At 35.0% G+C, this 17,534-nt stretch overlaps 1 protein-coding gene across 1 annotated transcript in view; it reads right to left on the bottom strand.

Annotated features, from left to right (window-relative positions):
• Positions 1 to 17,534, bottom strand: part of COL4A5 (collagen type IV alpha 5 chain) — a 284,616-nt gene that overhangs the window by 174,787 nt on the left and 92,295 nt on the right. Inside the window, exon 2 of the mRNA XM_055337689.1 lies at positions 1,462 to 1,521. Within this exon, the coding sequence (XP_055193664.1) occupies positions 1,462 to 1,521 (60 nt within the window). The remainder of the gene's footprint in view (positions 1 to 1,461; positions 1,522 to 17,534) is intronic.

The raw sequence follows: 17,534 nt of genomic DNA, 5'->3' as shown, positions 1-17,534 counted from the left end.
GTACTTTCTTTCTTTCAAGGGTAGAATCCTCTGTAATTTTTTCCTGCCTTTGGCCACTCTCTTGTGCCATTAAGTAGGTATTTTTGTTCAGAGTATTTACTTCTTACTTTAAGAAGACTTAATCTGATAAAAGTCAATGTACCAATATCATTGGTAATCTGATAAAAGTCACTGTACCAATATCACTGGTATTCACTGTACCAATGAAGCTCTTTTGGTCTTTTTTACCACTAAAGAAAGCACCCTTACTATAAAACTACTCCCCTCAAACTAATGCCACTTAAATAGGTGTTCTATATAATACTAGTCTAGGGATCCCTGGGTGGCGCAGCGATTTGGCGCCTGCCTTTGGCCCAGGGCGCGATCCTGGAGACCCGGGATCGAATCCCACGTCGGGCTCCCGGTGCATGGAGCCTGCTTCTCCCTCTGCCTATGTCTCTGCCTCTCTCTCTCTCTCTCTCTCTCTCTCACTATCATAAATAAATAAATAAAAAATAAATACTAGTCTATTATTAATAGGTCCTCTGTTTGAAGAAGTAGGTCAAATGGAGCTTGGAAATATAGCATTGCAAAATAAGTAGGTTTCTTTACTCCAGGAGTTTTAGACATCTTTAATGTGTTAGTAGACCTTCTATATCCCTAAATGGAATATGCTCCTGAGATATCATCCTAAACTTTTTCCTATATAATTAGTAATATTCACTGATTAATTAAAAAATATTTGAGCCCCAGACAATGGAGAATAGAGTATGAACCTGTTTTTCCTAGCATAATTTTCTTTAGGCCACAATTCAGTATCCCTTTTTAATCTTCTAATTTCACTTTCAGTCACTGACTCAGAATGGCTCGGTTTATGCTATTTAATCCTCACCAATACTTACTTTGTAATTATCACATATATACAATAGGGGTTCTGCTATGGGAAAAGTGAGATAAAAATAAGGATTCACCAAACATTAACTTACATGGACTAGATAAAAATATATGAAATTGCTTAGCATGCTACCCAACACAGATTAGTAGCCTGATGTTAGGTTCCTTCTTAAGTGTTTTTCCCTTCTTTTGCCTCTTAAGTCAGTGAGTTCAACAAGATTGATCATAGGTTGACAGACTATAGCTCTCAGACCAAATGCAATAAGAAATCTGTTTTGTATAGTCTAAGAGCTAAGAAATTTTTTTATACTCTTAAAGAGCTATTTTAAACAATGAGAGAAAAATGTATGACACAAACCTTATGTGGTCCACAAAGCCTAAAATATTTATTCTATAGTCTTTTACAGAAAATGTTTGCTAATCCCTGAGATATAGTCTAATCCTTACAGCTATCTAAAATAAGCAGTATGCTGGGATTCATTTTATTTACTTAGTCACTGAGGTAGAAGCTCTATTTTGTTTAAAAAAATATTAAAACACTACTTTACTAGTTTTACTAAATTTTCAAAAGCTTGTCTAAAGTCTTACCTTTTCTCCTTTTACACCACTACAGTCACATTTTGATCCTGGAGAACACCCATAGCAAGCCTATAAGGAAGAATAAAAGGGAGGAAAATTATTTAATAATGTTAATAATATTTTGAGCCTGAAAACTAATCTCTGACTTACCTCTCAACTAAACAATCCAGACTTAAAAACCAAATAGCACAAAAATACCTGAAAGAATATATACCAAAAGGCAAACAATGGTTACCTCTGGGGAAGCTTTCACCTTTTATGGTACACACTTCCATTTGATCTTCTTACAATAAGCAGATGTAATTTTTATAATTTTAAAGTGAAAAATATCTTTTTAAAAAGATATGAAAAATTAAAAAGGAATTCAAACAACTTCCCAGTAATATGATTTGCCACTTGTGCAAGCTCTTAGGAACTCCTCTTTTTGTCCTAACATCACATGCAAGAAATGATCTTTCAATCTATATTAGGAATGACCTTGGACTAACCAAAGATGTCTACTGGCTGAAGTTGCTTGTATCTTGACATTTATGAGCAATCACAGGCATAAAATACATAGTGCTATCTTTTACCAACTTTTTAAAATTTGCTTCCACTCTCTCATCACTAGTAGCTCAGTCTATAATGACTCCCAACAGTTTTGCCACAAATTTTCCCACAGCCTAGATATTCTAAGGAACCACTACTAATAAGTTAATTAACTCATATTAGGAATTGAGATCTTGAAGCCAAAAAAATATCCTGCTCTAAAATAATATCCCATAAGAGGGGCACCTTGGTGGCTCAGTCAGGGGAGCATGCGGCTCTTGGTTTTGAGGTTGTGAGTCTGAGCCTCATGCTGGGTGTAGAGATTACTAAAAAATTAAAATCTTAAATAAAATAAAATAAAATAAAATAAAATAAAATAATAACATAAAATAAGAACACATAAGAGAAGAAGACAATAGATGACTTCTGCCATCCAGATCTACCTCATACTCTGGCATAAAGCTGAAATGCTTAGAAAAACAAAAAGTAATTATTTTAACATATGTAGATAGCTCACCATTTATGTGCAATATAGTATAATGCTTCTCATTAAATAAGAGAAACTTTTACGTGATGTAAATACCAAATAATGTGTATCAATGCTTGGCCTTGGAAGACTGTGACTTAAAAAGTACTTTATTTTTTTTTTTAATTTTTTATTTATTTATGATAGTCACAGAGAGAGAGAGAGGCAGAGACACAGGCGGAGGGAGAAGCAGGCTCCATACACCGGGAGCCCGACGTGGGATTCGATCCCGGGTCTCCAGGATCGCGCCCTGGGCCAAAGGCAGGCGCCAAACCGCTGCGCCACCCAGGGATCCCTTAAAAAGTACTTTAGCAAGAAGTTACTGTGGCCAAGTTCAAAAAGGGTGTTGCCTGTGTTCTCCTCTAGGATTTTGATGGAGTCTTGTCTCACATTTAAATCTTTCATCCATTTTGAGTTTATCTTTGTGTATGGTGCAAGAGAGTGGTCTAGTTTCATTCTTCTGCATGTGGATGACCAATTTTCCCAGCACCATTTATTGAAGAGACTGTCTTTCTTCCAGTGGATCGTCTTTCCTCCTTTGTCGAATATTAGTTGACCATAAAGTTCAGGGTCCATTTCTGGATTCTCTATTCTGTTCCATTGGTCTATGTGTCTGTTTTTGTGCCAGTACCACACTGTCTTGATGACCACAGCTTTGTAGTACAACCTGAAATCTGGCATTGTGATGCCCCCAGCTATGGTTTTCTTTTTTAAAATTCCCCTGGCTATTCGGGGTCTTTTCTGATTCCACACAAATCTTAAAATAATTTGTTCTAAGTCTCTGAAAAAAGTCCATGGTATTTTGATAGGGATTGCATTGAACGTGTAAATTGCCCTGGGTAGCATTGACATTTTCACAATATTAATTCTGCCAATCCATGAGCATGGAATATTTTTCCATCTCTTTGTGTCTTCCTCAATTTCTTTCAGAAGTGTTCTATAGTTTTTAGGGTATAGATCCTTTACCTCTTTGGTTAGGTTTATTCCTAGGTATCTTATGCTTTTGGGTGCAATTGTAAATGGGATTGACTCCTTAATTTCTCTTTCTTCAGTCTCATTGTTAGTGTATAGGAATGCCATTGATTTCTGGGCATTGATTTTGTATCCTGCCATGCTACCAAATTGCTGTATGAGTTCTAGCAATCTTGGGGTGGAGGCTTTTGGGTTTTCTATGTAGAGTATCATGTCATCGGTGAAGAGGGAGAGTTTGACTTCTTTGAACTTGGCCACAGTAACTTCTTGCAAGATACATCCACGAAAACAAAAGAAACAAAAGCAAAAATGAACTATTGGGACTTCATCAAGATAAGAAGCTTTTGCACAGCAAAGGATACAGTCAACAAAACTCAAAGACAACCTACAGAATGGGAGAAGATATTTGCAAATAACATATCAGATAAAGGGCTAGTTTCCAAAATCTATAAAGAACTTCTTAAACTCAACACCAAAGAAACAAACAATCCAATCATGAAATGGGCAAAAGACATGAAGAGAAATCTCACAGAGGAAGACATAGACATGGCCAACATGCACATGAGAAAATGCTCTGCATCACTTGCCATCAGGGAAATACAAATCAAAACCACAATGAGATACCACCTCACACCAGTGAGAATGGGGAAAATTAATAAGGCAGGAAACAACAAATGTTGGAGAGGATGCGGAGAAAAGGGAACCCTCTTACACTGTTGGTGGGAATGTGAACTGGTGCAGCCACTCTGGAAAACTGTGTGGAGGTTCCTCAAAGAATTAAAAATAGACCTGCCCTACGACCCAGCAATTGCACTGTTAGGGATTTACCCCGAAGATTCAGATGCAATGAAACGCCGGGGCACCTGCACCCCGATGTTTCTAGCAGCCATGTCCACAATAGCCAAACTGTGGAAGGAGCCTCGGTGCCCATCGAAAGATGAATGGATAAAGAAGATGTGGTTTATGTATACAATGGAATATTACTCAGCCATTAGAAACAACAAATACCCACCATTTGCTTCAACGTGGATGGAACTGGAGGGTATTATGCTGAGTGAAGTAAGTCAATCGGAGAAGGACAAACAGTGTATGTTCTCACTCATTTGGGGAATATGAATAATAGTGAAGGGGAATATAAGGGAAGGGAGAAGAAATGTGTGGGAGATATCAGAAAGGGACACAGAACATAAAGACTTCTAACTCTGGGAAATGAACTAGGGGTGGTGGAAGGGGAGGAGGGCGGGGGGTGGGGGTGAATGGGTGACGGGCACGGAGGGGGACACTTGACGGGATGAGCACTGGGTGTTATTCTGTATGTTGGTAAATTGAACACCAATAAAAATTAATTTATAAAAAAAAAAAAAAGAAGTAAAGTGCAGGGTGCCTGGGTGGCTCACTCAGTTAAGTGTCTGCCTTTGGTTGGGGTCATGATCCCGGGGTCCTGGGATTGAGCCCCATGTTGGGCTCCCTGCTTCTCCCTCTCCCTCTGTGCGCACTCTCTCTCTCTCTCTCTCTCTCTCACTCTCACTTTCTCACTCTATCTCTCTCTGTCTCAAATAAATAAAATCTTTTAAAAAAGAAAAAAAAAAGTACTTTAGCCTCCTTCCCAACATTCCATGTGTTCCTGTACTCCAACCACTACCAGAATACTTTCCCCAATCCTTATCAAGCTATTGACCTCATCCTTCTACTCATAACTCCTAACCCACTCAGCTGCAACTAGAAGCCAGCCACATGCTCGCATTCCTTTTCCTGATAAAAGCAAACAAAGTAGCTTGATGTTGGGGGTCAACCTCTTACACTGCAATATGTTGTTCCAACAAAAAAATGCTCCTGATGTCTCTAATTGAAAGTCTATTATGCAGCTATTATTTGTCATACATATGTGATAATACACTGGTTTTAATATTATACAGCAACTACATTACAAGTTAAATGGACTTATACAGGCTCCCTCATCAAACATGAATTGAGCATTGTTAGAGGCCAGAAAACTCGTTAGCCGCTACAGATGAATAAGACTCAGCTCATTCCAACATATAAAACTAATTCAACAAATACTTACTGATCACCAGTTATGTGCCAGCCACTGTTAATGTTAGGTGCAGGTAGAAGATACAAAGACAGTACATTTTTGCTCTCTAATGGAAGGGATAACTCCATACAGAAAAACTACATTACACTGTGTCAGGAACAAAGGTTAATTTAAGAGATGCAATATTGTTTTTGCGTAAACATGAATTCTAGACTTCAAAGTACAAATTTACAAATTTTAGAGGATACTGATTCACAAGTTAAGAATTGTCAATGGTCATACTCACTGAATCAGATTGTATATATTATCAATAATCAGTTACAAGTATTAATGGAGGAGTAAAGGATAATGATACTCCAAAATGGTTGTTTATCTAAAAATAACATTTGACTTTGGAATGTATGTTTACACTTTAAATGTAAATATATGACAATCGTTTTCTGGTGTTACAAGTAAAAGATGGTATAACTCTCCATTTTCATCTTTCACTAAGAAATCTTTCTTTTTAAAATATAAATTAAGTTCCTGAGAATAATGCAGAGTAATAGAGAGGATTTGGTTAATATAAAGAAGACACTATGTGAATTTTCTTTATAATTGCATTTCTGGTTTCTTAGTATCCAACAAAATCCTCCAACTCCTAATATAATTTGTAAACAAACAACATAAATTTAAATATGTGTGCATGTCATTTTGGAAGTAATTTTATACAGTATTTTTCTTTAAAATTAGTAATGTCTTTTTGCACTTCTTTATTACTTAACATGTAGCTATACTTTAAAGAGGTCGCTACTTAAAACAAATGATATATGGTTTGAATTCAATTTTAAAATTTAATTTGTATTCTATTTAGTCCTCCTACATTATGATAATGACACTGGTTGAGGGAAGGTAGAGGGTGTTTAAAGACATTGTAATACACAAACTGACCACTAGATGCCACTTTCCATACAGTTATAACAGTGATGCCCACAAGGAAAGAGTTCCAATTTGACATTTGGATAATGAAGCAACTTGTTTTTTTACCAACAGCCACTTTTAATTAGGTGCCCAATAAGCACAAAGCACAGTATTAGGGCTATGAGTCATACTAAAAAATGTGTAGACATGAGTGCTACCTTTAAGAAACTTCCAATCTAGTTTTTTTTTTTTTAATCTAGGGTTTTAAAAAAAAACCCATGCCTAAGTAAATACAATGAAATAATGATGTAGGAGACAATGGTAATAGAATGAGTGCTAAAATATAAGAAATACATTCTGAGTTTACCTCAATAATTGAATCATTAGGAGACTATAATTGAATCGTTCACATACCCTAGGTCTTAGTTTTTTCTCTTTGGTAAAATGACAAAGATGGACGATATAATCTCTTTAGGATGCATCCAGGTTTTAGTCTGTGATTCAGTAGGATTTACCAAGTAAAAAGCAGTAGTATAGTCAATAATTGCTGTCAAAATTGTGAAAGAGAGTTCCCTTGAGCCTGGGAGTGTTCATAATAGATCTGTAGAGAAAGAAGGTAAAAAACTTGACTTCAACTCTGAAGGATGGAGAGAAAGATATCTAGAGGAAAAATGGCCACGACAAGTACTAAGATTAAAACACAAAATTTTTGTAGGCAAAGAGCCAGGTAAAGTAAACATTAAGTACTTCAGTCTAAGGGCTTCTTAAGTCCATATGAAAAAAGTATAGTAGGAGATAAGGCCAAAAAAAGTCTTTTTAAAAACTGGAAAAACTATTTAATTCTGCAAAGTCACTGAACACTGTTAAAGAAAGAAAATGATGTAACCATAGTAATTTTTAGGGTGAAAATAATAAAAAGTATAGAAGATTTTTTATTATCACATAGTAAAACACATCATGAAACTACAGTAATTAAAACAGTATGGTATCATTCAAAGAACAGACAGCTTGATGAACCATAATAGAAAGGCCAGAAACACACACACACACACACACACATTTACTATATGATAAAAGTTGGCATATCAAATAAATATGAAAATAATGGATTGTTCAACATGCAGTGCTAGGACAAGTATAGAAAACAGTAACTTCAGATCTTAGGCTCCTACAATAAAAAAAACAGCTATGAGAATTAAAAGTAAAAATAAGAACAAACTTCTATATGCATTGTGATCACTCAAAGAACCTCACAAAAATTCAGGTACTTGGACTCCATCTTGGAGATGCTGTTTCAGTAAGCTTGAAATTGGCTAAAGGATTCTAAAATTTTGGCAAACATCTCGAGGTAATTCTGATTCAGTGATTGGAAATATATACACTACAAAATAATGACATAGAAAATGCTAAAAAAATATGCCAAAAAAAAGAAATATTCCAACGTGTGGCTAGTTAAGTATCCCAACTGATATGACTGGGGCTTTTTTAAAGATTTTATTTATTTATTCATGAGAGACAAAGAGAGAGGGGCAGAGACACAGGCAGAGGGAGATGCCTACTCCATGCAGGAAGCTCAACGTGGGACTTGATCCTGGAACTCCAGGCTCATGCCCTGAGCCGAAGGCATACACTCAACCACTGAGCCACTCAGGCATCCCTATTAGGACTGTTTTATTATTTATTTTTTTTATTAGGACTGTTTCAAAAAAAAACTAAAAATGCTTTAAAAATGTGAAATTATCTTAAAGCATCAGAGAGAAGCACAATAGGATTTATCAGGCCAAACCCTAGAGAAACAAACAAACAAACAGTAAACTAACTAATGAAACTACTTTTGTCCTAAGGGCATTTACCAAACTGAGATTTTGAGATTCTTGTTTCACAACTTCTTCAGTGTAAAGGTGTTTCATACATTAAAAAGTACCCCAAGATCGCATTCCCAGGAACCTTTAATAAAGATTATCTTGGCACTCAGCAGAGAAATACATAGGAAAAACATCTCTGAGAGCGAATAACCACAAACTGGCCTTCATACAAATTTGCAATCCAAATTATCATTTAGCTGGGTGGCCCAGGAACCTCAAAATGCAAATTTGCTTAGAGTAGACTGAACTTGCTTTAACCTCCCAGAGGCTGGGTAGAAATACACACAAATCCTATGTAGAAGAATACCTTCATAGTAAACTTCAAAGAATTCTAAAAAAAATTTTTTGGAGGCCCCATGGGTAGTTCAGTGGTTGAGCATCTGCTTTTGGGCTCCCTGCAGGGAACCTCCTTCTCCCTCTGCCTATGTCTCTGCTTTTGCTCTGTGTCTCTCATGAATAAATAAATTAAAACTTTAAAAAAAATTTTGACAGGAAAATAAGATATGCTACTCAAAAATCACTAAGCATACAAGGAAGCAAAATATCATAAGCAAAAACCAAGAGGAACACCTGACAGCAGAAACTGCTTGACAAAAATTTCAGATATCAAAATTACTAGACACAAAATATATAACTATTTTTACAATTATGAAAGACATTTTAAAATCTAAAAGCAATAAATGAACCAAGAAATTGTAAAAAAAAAAAAAGTACTGTGGCTGAACTGAAATAAAATATAAATTTTAGAAGTAAAACTTATGAAATTTAAAACTCAGTGGATGAGCTTCACAGTAGACTAAATACAGCTAAAGAGAGACAGTGAAGTTTAAAACATGACAAAGTTAATGGAAATTGTCTATAATAGGGATGCCTGGTGGCTCAAGTGGTTGAGCATCTGCCTTTGGCTCAAGTCGTGATCCCAGGGTCCTGGGATCGAGTCCCACATCAGGCTCCCTGCAGGGAGGCTGCTTCTCCCTCTGCTTGTGTCTGCCTCTGTCTCTGTGTCTTTCATGAATAAATAAATAAAATCTTAAAAAAGAAATTGTCTATAATATACTATAGAGATAAAACTCTCTACAAAATGTGAAAATGTGAAATAATAGTTAAGAAGCATAGAAGAAAAAGTGAGGAAGTGTATAGCATACAGGTAATTAGATTTACAGAAGAAGAGGTAAAAGAGGGAATGGGACAGGGACAAGAGTTAGAAATGATGGCAAAGAATTTTCAAGAAATAAAGATATCTGTAATTCGGGCATCCCATGTGGCTCAGCGGGTTAGCGCTGCCTTCGGCCCAGGGCGTGATCCTGGAGACCCAGGATTGAGTCCCACATCGGGCTCCCAGCATGGAGTATGCTTCTCCCTCTGCCTTTGTCTCTGCCTCTCTCTGTGTCTCTCATAAATAGATAAATAAAATCTTTAAAAAAAAGATATCTGTAATTCAAGAAGTCTAACAGATCCAATGGAAGAAAAATCAAACCCCAAACTAGACACAAAATAGTATAACCTCAGAACCTAAAACAAAGACAAGACTTTAAAAGTATCAAGAAAGACAAGAAAGATTGTGTTTAAGGGAATGACAATTAATTTATAGATTAGTTCTCAGAAGTACAATGGAAACTAGAAGACTAGAATGACATCTTTTAATATACTGAGAGAAAACTGTCAAATTTTATTTCTTACATAGTAAAAATACCTTTCAAAAACAAGATAAAAATATAGACATTTTTTAGACAAATAAAAACTGAGAAAGTATGCCTCCAGCAAGACTACACAAAAGGAAATCCAAATCTTTTGAGTATCTTCTTCTTTTTTATGAAAGAAATGAAATTGAAATGTAAGGTATAAAATATCAAAAGTAATGGGGAAAAAAGTGGTAAATTTGTGGATGAATTTGAACAAATAGCAACTATAAAACACAATTATAAAAAGAGATGCAGTGTTCAAAAATATAGAACTAAAAGAAAAACAATGGTAATACAATGTAAGTTAGGGGAGGATGAGTGAATGTAAAGTATTGTAAGATCACTGTAATTGTGTAGAAATTGGGTATGAGTATTGATTACTTTAGACTTTGATAAGGTAAGTATACAGCTTAGATATTCTAATTCCTAGAGTAAACCTTAGAAGAAGATAAGTGAGGTGTTAATTCCGAAGGAGTGGAGGGGACAATATTCAATAAATCCAAAAATGGCAAAAGAGAGAAAGAAAGTGCTATCTTAGAAAAGGCAGGATAAGTAAAAGAAGTATGTCAATAATTATGTCAAGTATAGGGTACCTGGGTGACTCAACAGTTGAGCATCTGCCTTTGGCTCAGGTCACAGATCCTGGGGTCCTGGGATTGAGTCCCACATTGGGCTCCCCACAGGGAGCCTGCTTCTCCCTCTGCCTCTCTCTGTGTATCTCTCATGAATAGATTAATACAATCTTTAAAAAATTATGTCAAGTATAATTAACTGTAAAATGACATGGTATAAGGAAATAATCAGACAAATGTGGAATGTGGGCCATAGGAAGCACAACTACCTTGGACTCTTCAAAAAATCAATGCCATACTGAGGCTTTGTGAATGACAGCTTGAAGACCTCTGTGGATGGTCTCACTAGCAAAACAACAATAGCTGGTAACACTTAGAAAAAATAAAATTTATGTCTCTGGGTATTAGCCTAAGAACCTACAGCTAAATCTCAGTATGAACAGCAAGAATCTATGGCATTGTAGCCATGACCCACTCCCTTCTTTCTCCCTTCCCCGTTTAGCTTGACAAAAGCTCCACACAAGGTAGAAGCAGACATGAACCCAGAGCTCTTTCTCCCTCCAGTTCCTAGCTGAGCACTATAGCATCTCACTGGAAAAGGTCATCAGCATTTCTCACTCTCCCTCTTTCCAAGTTCCAAGTTGTAGAAGCTCTATTCAAACCTAAAACAGCTGAGAATTCTAAGGCTTTTGTTTTCCACACAACCTCAATTCATAGGAAAAAGGCTCTACCTCAGGCATGGCAGACATAGTACCTTAACCACAGCCTAACCACAGCTCATCCACAGAGCATAGGGTTGATGATAGCAGAAACAAGCTGAGGAGATCAAATGTTGCTGTCCTTCCCTGTGCCCCTGCTCATAAAGGAGAGTGTCACTTCAAAAGAAGCAGGCCACTGTTCCTGCCCCTGCACTTGACTCTGGAACACTGTCACAGAGGTTTAATCTGGGTAGTGGTGGGGGAGAACCATAAAACCAGAGAGCTTTGAAGCTCTCCCTAAGGGACTTGAGTTTATTGGGGACATTCTAATTATAACAACGTATTTCTGAGTTTGTAACATATATAGATGTAATATGTATAAAAATAATAGCATAAAAAGGAGAATAGGTGAATAGAGCTTCAGAGGAGTAGTATTTCTATATCTTACTGGAATTAAGTTGCTATAAATCTTAGGTAGATTCTGGATTATGATATCCATTGTAAGCACTAGTGCAACTAAAAATATACAGTGGAGAAAATCATTAAGGGAATTATAACATTTAACTAGAAAATATTCACTTAATAATAAAGAAGACCATAAAGGAGGAATAGAAGAACCAAAAATGCATGAGAAATATAGAAAACAGAAAAAGGCAGACAAAAATTCAATTATATCAATGATAACACTGAATGTGACTGCATTAAACAAGCCAGTCGAAATGCAGATTTTCAGACTATCTGTAAGATCAAATGATATCTATAGAACATATTAGGTTAAAATATACAAAAAGTTTGAAAATAAAAGAATGGGAATAATAGTCATGTAAACAGCAACAGTAATAGACTAAATAAATGTTCATCCCCAGCAACCCAACTCCTGCAAAATTCATATGATGAAATCTTTTTTTAAAGATTTTATTATTTATTTATTCAAGAGACAGAGAGAGAGAGAGAGAGAGGCAGAGACACAGGCAGAGAGAGAAGCAGACTCTTCGCAGGGAGCCCGATGTGGGACTTGATCCCGGATCTCAGGATCATGCCTTGAGCTGAAGGCAGATGCTCAACTGCTGAGCCACCCAGACGTCCCCATATGCTGAAATCTTAATCCCAATTTTATGGTATTTGGAGGCGGAGTCTTTGGGAGGTAACTTGATCATGATGGTATGGCCCTCAGAGTTGGATTAGTGTCTTTATGAGAAAAGGTCAAAAAGTTACTTATCTCTCTTTCTGGCATGTAAAGAGATACAAGAAATCAGCAGTCTGCAAGCCAGAAGAGGGTTCCCACCAGAACCTGACCATTCTGGCAGCCTGATATTAGAGTTTCAGTCTCCAGAATTGTGAGGAATACATTTCTGTTTTATATAAACCACCAGATTTGTGGTACTTTGTGATAGCACAATGAAGTGACTAAGATAGCACCACAGGAAAGCTGGAGTAGATATACTAGTAACAGATAAAATACATGCAAAACAAAAGCATTACTAGACATAAAGAAGAACATTTTATAATGATAACAGAGTCAAATTATCAGGAAGACATAACAAGTATAAACACAGACATACCTAACAAGAGAGCCCCAAATATATGAAGGAAAAACTGAATTAAAGTGAGAAATAGACAACTCAACAACAATAGTTGGTGACTTCAATATCCAACTTTCAATAATGAGTAGAACAGCAAGTCAGAAGAACAACAAGGAAATAGAGAATTTGAACCACAGTATAAAACAACTACACCTAACAGGCATCTATTCAACACTCTACCCAAAAATCGCATAATATACATTTTTCTCAAGATTTTATAGAACATTATATATGATGGATCATAAAGTAAATCTTAATAAACTTAGAAAGGATTAAAATCATACAAAGTATATTTTCCTATGACTATGGAATGAAATTAGAAATAACAAATAGGAAGAAATTTGGGATATTCACAAGTATGTAAAAAATAAACAATTTAGTCCTAATTAACCTTTGGGTCAAATGAGAAATCACAAGGTATATTAGAAATTTTTTGAGAAAAAAATGAAACTAAACCCACAAAATACCAAAACCTATGGAAACCATTTAAAGTATTGCTTAAATTTATAGTAGTAAACGCCTGTTTTAAAAAAAAAATGTCAAGTCAATAAACTAACCTTTTACCTTTAGACATTAGAAATGAGAACAAGCTAACCTAAAGCAAACAGAAGAAAATAATAAATATGTGAGTTGCAATTAAGTGGAATATAGAAAAATAGACAAAATCAAAGAAACAGAAGTTGCTTCTTAGAAAAGATTGACAAAATTGACAAGCTACTAAGAAAAAGAGATATTCAAGTTAATGAGTTTCGATTGAAAGACTCAAATTGTTAAAATCAGGAATGAAAGAGGGGACATTACTATCAAAATAAGTAGGATAGCAGGGAACTTCCTCAGGCTGATAAAAAGCATCTACAAAAAACCCTTGACTAACATTGGTGAAATAATTAATGGTGAAAGACTGAATCATTTCCCTACATATCAGGAACAAAACAAGGCAAGGATGTTTCATCTGTTACTTCCTTTGAACATCATCCTAGAGGTTCTAACCAGGGTAATTAGACAGGAAGATGACCCATTCATATTAAAAAGGAAGAAGTAAAGCTATCTCTATTCACATATAACATAGTCTTTTACATAGAAAATTATTAAAGCTAATAAGTTCATAAGGTTATAAGGCACATCAATATACAAAAAAATCAATTGTATTTCTATACACTAGCATGAAATTAAGTAAAAAATCCTCTACAACAGTGTGAAGAATAATAAAATACTCATGAATAAAGATAACTAATGATATACAAAACTTTTACTCTAAAAACTATAAAACATTATTGAAAGAATTTAGAGAAGACCTAAATAAATGGAAAATAACTTATGTTCACAGATCAGAAGACATAATATTGCAAAGATAGTAATACTTCTGATTTTTTTCAGATTCAAAGCAATCTTTATCAATATTCAACTGCCTTTTTTCCAGAAATAAACAAGCTGACTCTAAAATTGATAGGGGATTTATATGAAATTGCAAGGTACATCAAAAGTCAAAACAGTTTTGAAAAAGAACAAAGTTGGAGAATTCAGATTTCTCATTTTCTAAACTTACTACAAATCTACAGTAATCAAACCGGTGTGGTACCAGCATCGGGACAGACATTTAAATCAACAGAATAGACATGAAACTCCAAAACTAAATCCATGCATCTATGATGAATTTGTTTTTATAAGGGGGTCAAGAACAGTTACTAAAGGAAAAGAATAGGTTTTTCAGCAAATGGTGCTGAGACAACTGGATATTCACATGCAAATGAATGAATTTGGACTTCCTCCTCATATCATACATAAAAATTAAACCAAAATAGAGGATAGATTAAGTGCAAAAGCTAAAATCATAAAACCCTTAAAAGAAAATGTAAGTAAATCTTCCTGACCTTTGATTAGTCAAAGCCTTGTAGATATGTTATCAAGCAAAAATGACAAAAGAAAAAAATAGGTATGTTTTAAATCTCATAAAAAATTATTTATTTATTTATGATTTTATTTATTTGAGAGAGATCACAAGCAGGGGGGAGGAGGACAGGGAGAAGCAGACTCCCCACCAAGCAGGGAGCCTAATGTGGGACTCCATTCCAGGACCCTGGGATCATGACCTGAGCCGAAGGCAGATGCTTAACCAACTGAGCCACCCAGGCACCTCCAAAATTCATTTTTTAAAATTTTCATCAAGTTAAAAAAATTATGCTTCAAAAAACACTATCAATATAGTGAAAGACAACCTATAAAGTGGGAAAACATTTGTAAATCATGTGCATAATAAGGGGCCTATATCCAGAATATATAAAGAACTCTTATTAACTTACTGACAAATAACCCAATTTAAAAATGGGCAAAGGAAGCAACCAGTGTCCATCAATAGATGAATAGAAAAAAGTGTAATATATACACATAATGGAGTATGTGTATATATAAAGCCATTAAAAAGAATCAGAAGATCTTGCCATTTGCAACGACATGAATGGACCTAGAGGTTATAACGCTGAGTGAAATAAGACAAACAGAGAAAGAGAAATACTATATGATTTCCCTCATATGTGCAATTTAAGAAACAAATGCACAAAGAAAATAGAATAAAACATACCCAAAAAAATCCCAGACTTTTTTTTAAAGATTTTATTTGTTTATTTGAGAGAAAGAGCAGGAGTTAGGGGGCAGGGGGAGGGAGAAGCAGGAACCTTGATGCAAGGCTTAATCCTTGGATCCTGGGATCATGGCTTGAGCCAACTGCACACACTTAACAGACTGAGTCACTCAGGCCACACCCCCGGACTCTTAAATACAGAAAACAAACAGGTGGTTGCCAGAGGGGAGGTGGGTTGGGGGCTGGGTGTCATAGATAAAGGGGATTAAAAGATACAAACTTTTAGTTACAAAATAAGTAAGTCATGGAGATGAAAATATTTGTACAGCATAGGGAATATGGTCAATAATATTGTACAAATGTTGTTTGGTGACAGATGATGACTATACTTAATATGGAGGCACAGTATTATGTACAGAATTGTTGAATCATTATGTTGTACACCTGAAATTAATACAACACTATATGTTAATTATACTTCTACATAAACAAGTAAATAAATGAGAAGAGAAAAAAATTAAAAAGTTTAGAATTATTGGTAATTAAATCAATTCAATTTTGAAATAGTTCTTAAATATATAAAGAATGGCAAAGATGAAAAAAAAACCTAGTGTTAGGGTAAGAAAGAAAATGCAATGTCATATGCTGGTCTAAGGAAAATGAATTTGTATATCTTTATATGTGAATTTGGAAGTATTTTAATACTTATATCCCATGAGGAGGATAATTAAGAAACTGAGTTAAAAATTAGTGATGTGATGAAGAAGGTTTTCTTAATGATAAAAAGAAAAATAAAGACAAAATCTTCAGGAAAAAAAAATCTATAAAAGAAAGTCATGGTCCAAATAGGAAAAAAACCAAATGAATCTATAAGACTACATTTGACTATAATTCAGGATTCTTCTTTGAGCTCCAAAGGCTTTGTGGCTTATAATTATAAAATTTTTGTCTGAGTCCAATCATAATATGAAGTTCTAAGTGTGACTGATACATACATAATTATATTGCTATCCATTTTTTTAATCAAATTTTAGATTAACTCTGAAGGCAAATTCTAGGAGAATTAATTATCATGATAGAACAGCATGTAAGAGTTATGATCTCTGATAACAAAATAATGACATAGCTGAGAGAAACTGGCAGGAGGAGAATGTAGGAAAGTAATATAGGAACCTTTTTACCATAAGAAAATAAAATAAAAATAAAAATGGGCAAAGGAATATGAATTGACATTTCTCCAAAAAGATAGACAAATGTCCATTTAGCACATAAAAAGATGCTCAAGATCATTAGCAGTCAGAAAAAATGCCGATCAAAACTACAATGAAATATAACTTCACACACAGTAGAATAGCTATAATAAAAAAATGACAATAGCAGGTATTAATAAGGATTCCAAAGCAATTAGATCCCTCATATATTTCTGATGGGAATGCAAAATGGTACAACTGCTTTAGAAAAAAATCTGGTAGTTTTTCAAATAAAAATATGATCCAGTAAATCTGTAATTCCATACTTCAGTATATACATAAGTAAAATAGAAACATATATCCACACAAAAACATATACATGAATGTTCATAGTATCATTATCCAGAGCCGCCTAAAAAAGGATAAAACAACCAAAATGTCCATCAACTGGTAGACTGACAAGCAAAATGTAGTATATGCATGCAAAGGAATATTATTCACCAATAAAGAGGAATGAAGTACTGATTCACACTATAACATGGATGAACCTTGAAAACATTACACCAAGTGCAAAAAACCAGACACAAAATAAGTACTTTTTTTAAAAAAAAAAAGATTTTATTTATTTATTCATGAGAGATGCAGAGAGAGAGGCAGAGACATAGGCAGAGGGAGAAGCAGGCTCCATGCAGGGAGCCCAATGTGGGACTCGACCCCAACACTTCGGGATCACGCCCTGAGCTGAAGGTAGATGCTCAACCACTGAGCCACCCAAGCATCCCAAAATACTACATGTTGAATGATTCAATTTACATGAAATGTTCAGAATAGTCAAACTTATAGAGACAACAACTAGATTGGTGGTTGCCTAGGGCTGGGGAGTTGGGGAGAAACAAGAAAGCTAAGGGTTTCTTTTGGGAGTTGATTAAAATGTTCAAAAATTAGGGATCCCT

The sequence above is a fragment of the Nyctereutes procyonoides genome, unplaced genomic scaffold (genome assembly GCF_905146905.1).
Source record: "Nyctereutes procyonoides isolate TBG_1078 unplaced genomic scaffold, NYPRO_anot_genome, whole genome shotgun sequence".
In the NCBI taxonomy this organism is placed as follows: Eukaryota; Metazoa; Chordata; class Mammalia; order Carnivora; family Canidae; genus Nyctereutes; species Nyctereutes procyonoides.
The sequence above is the reverse complement of the archived record's forward strand: the minus strand, read 5'-3'. Positions and strand labels throughout refer to the sequence as shown.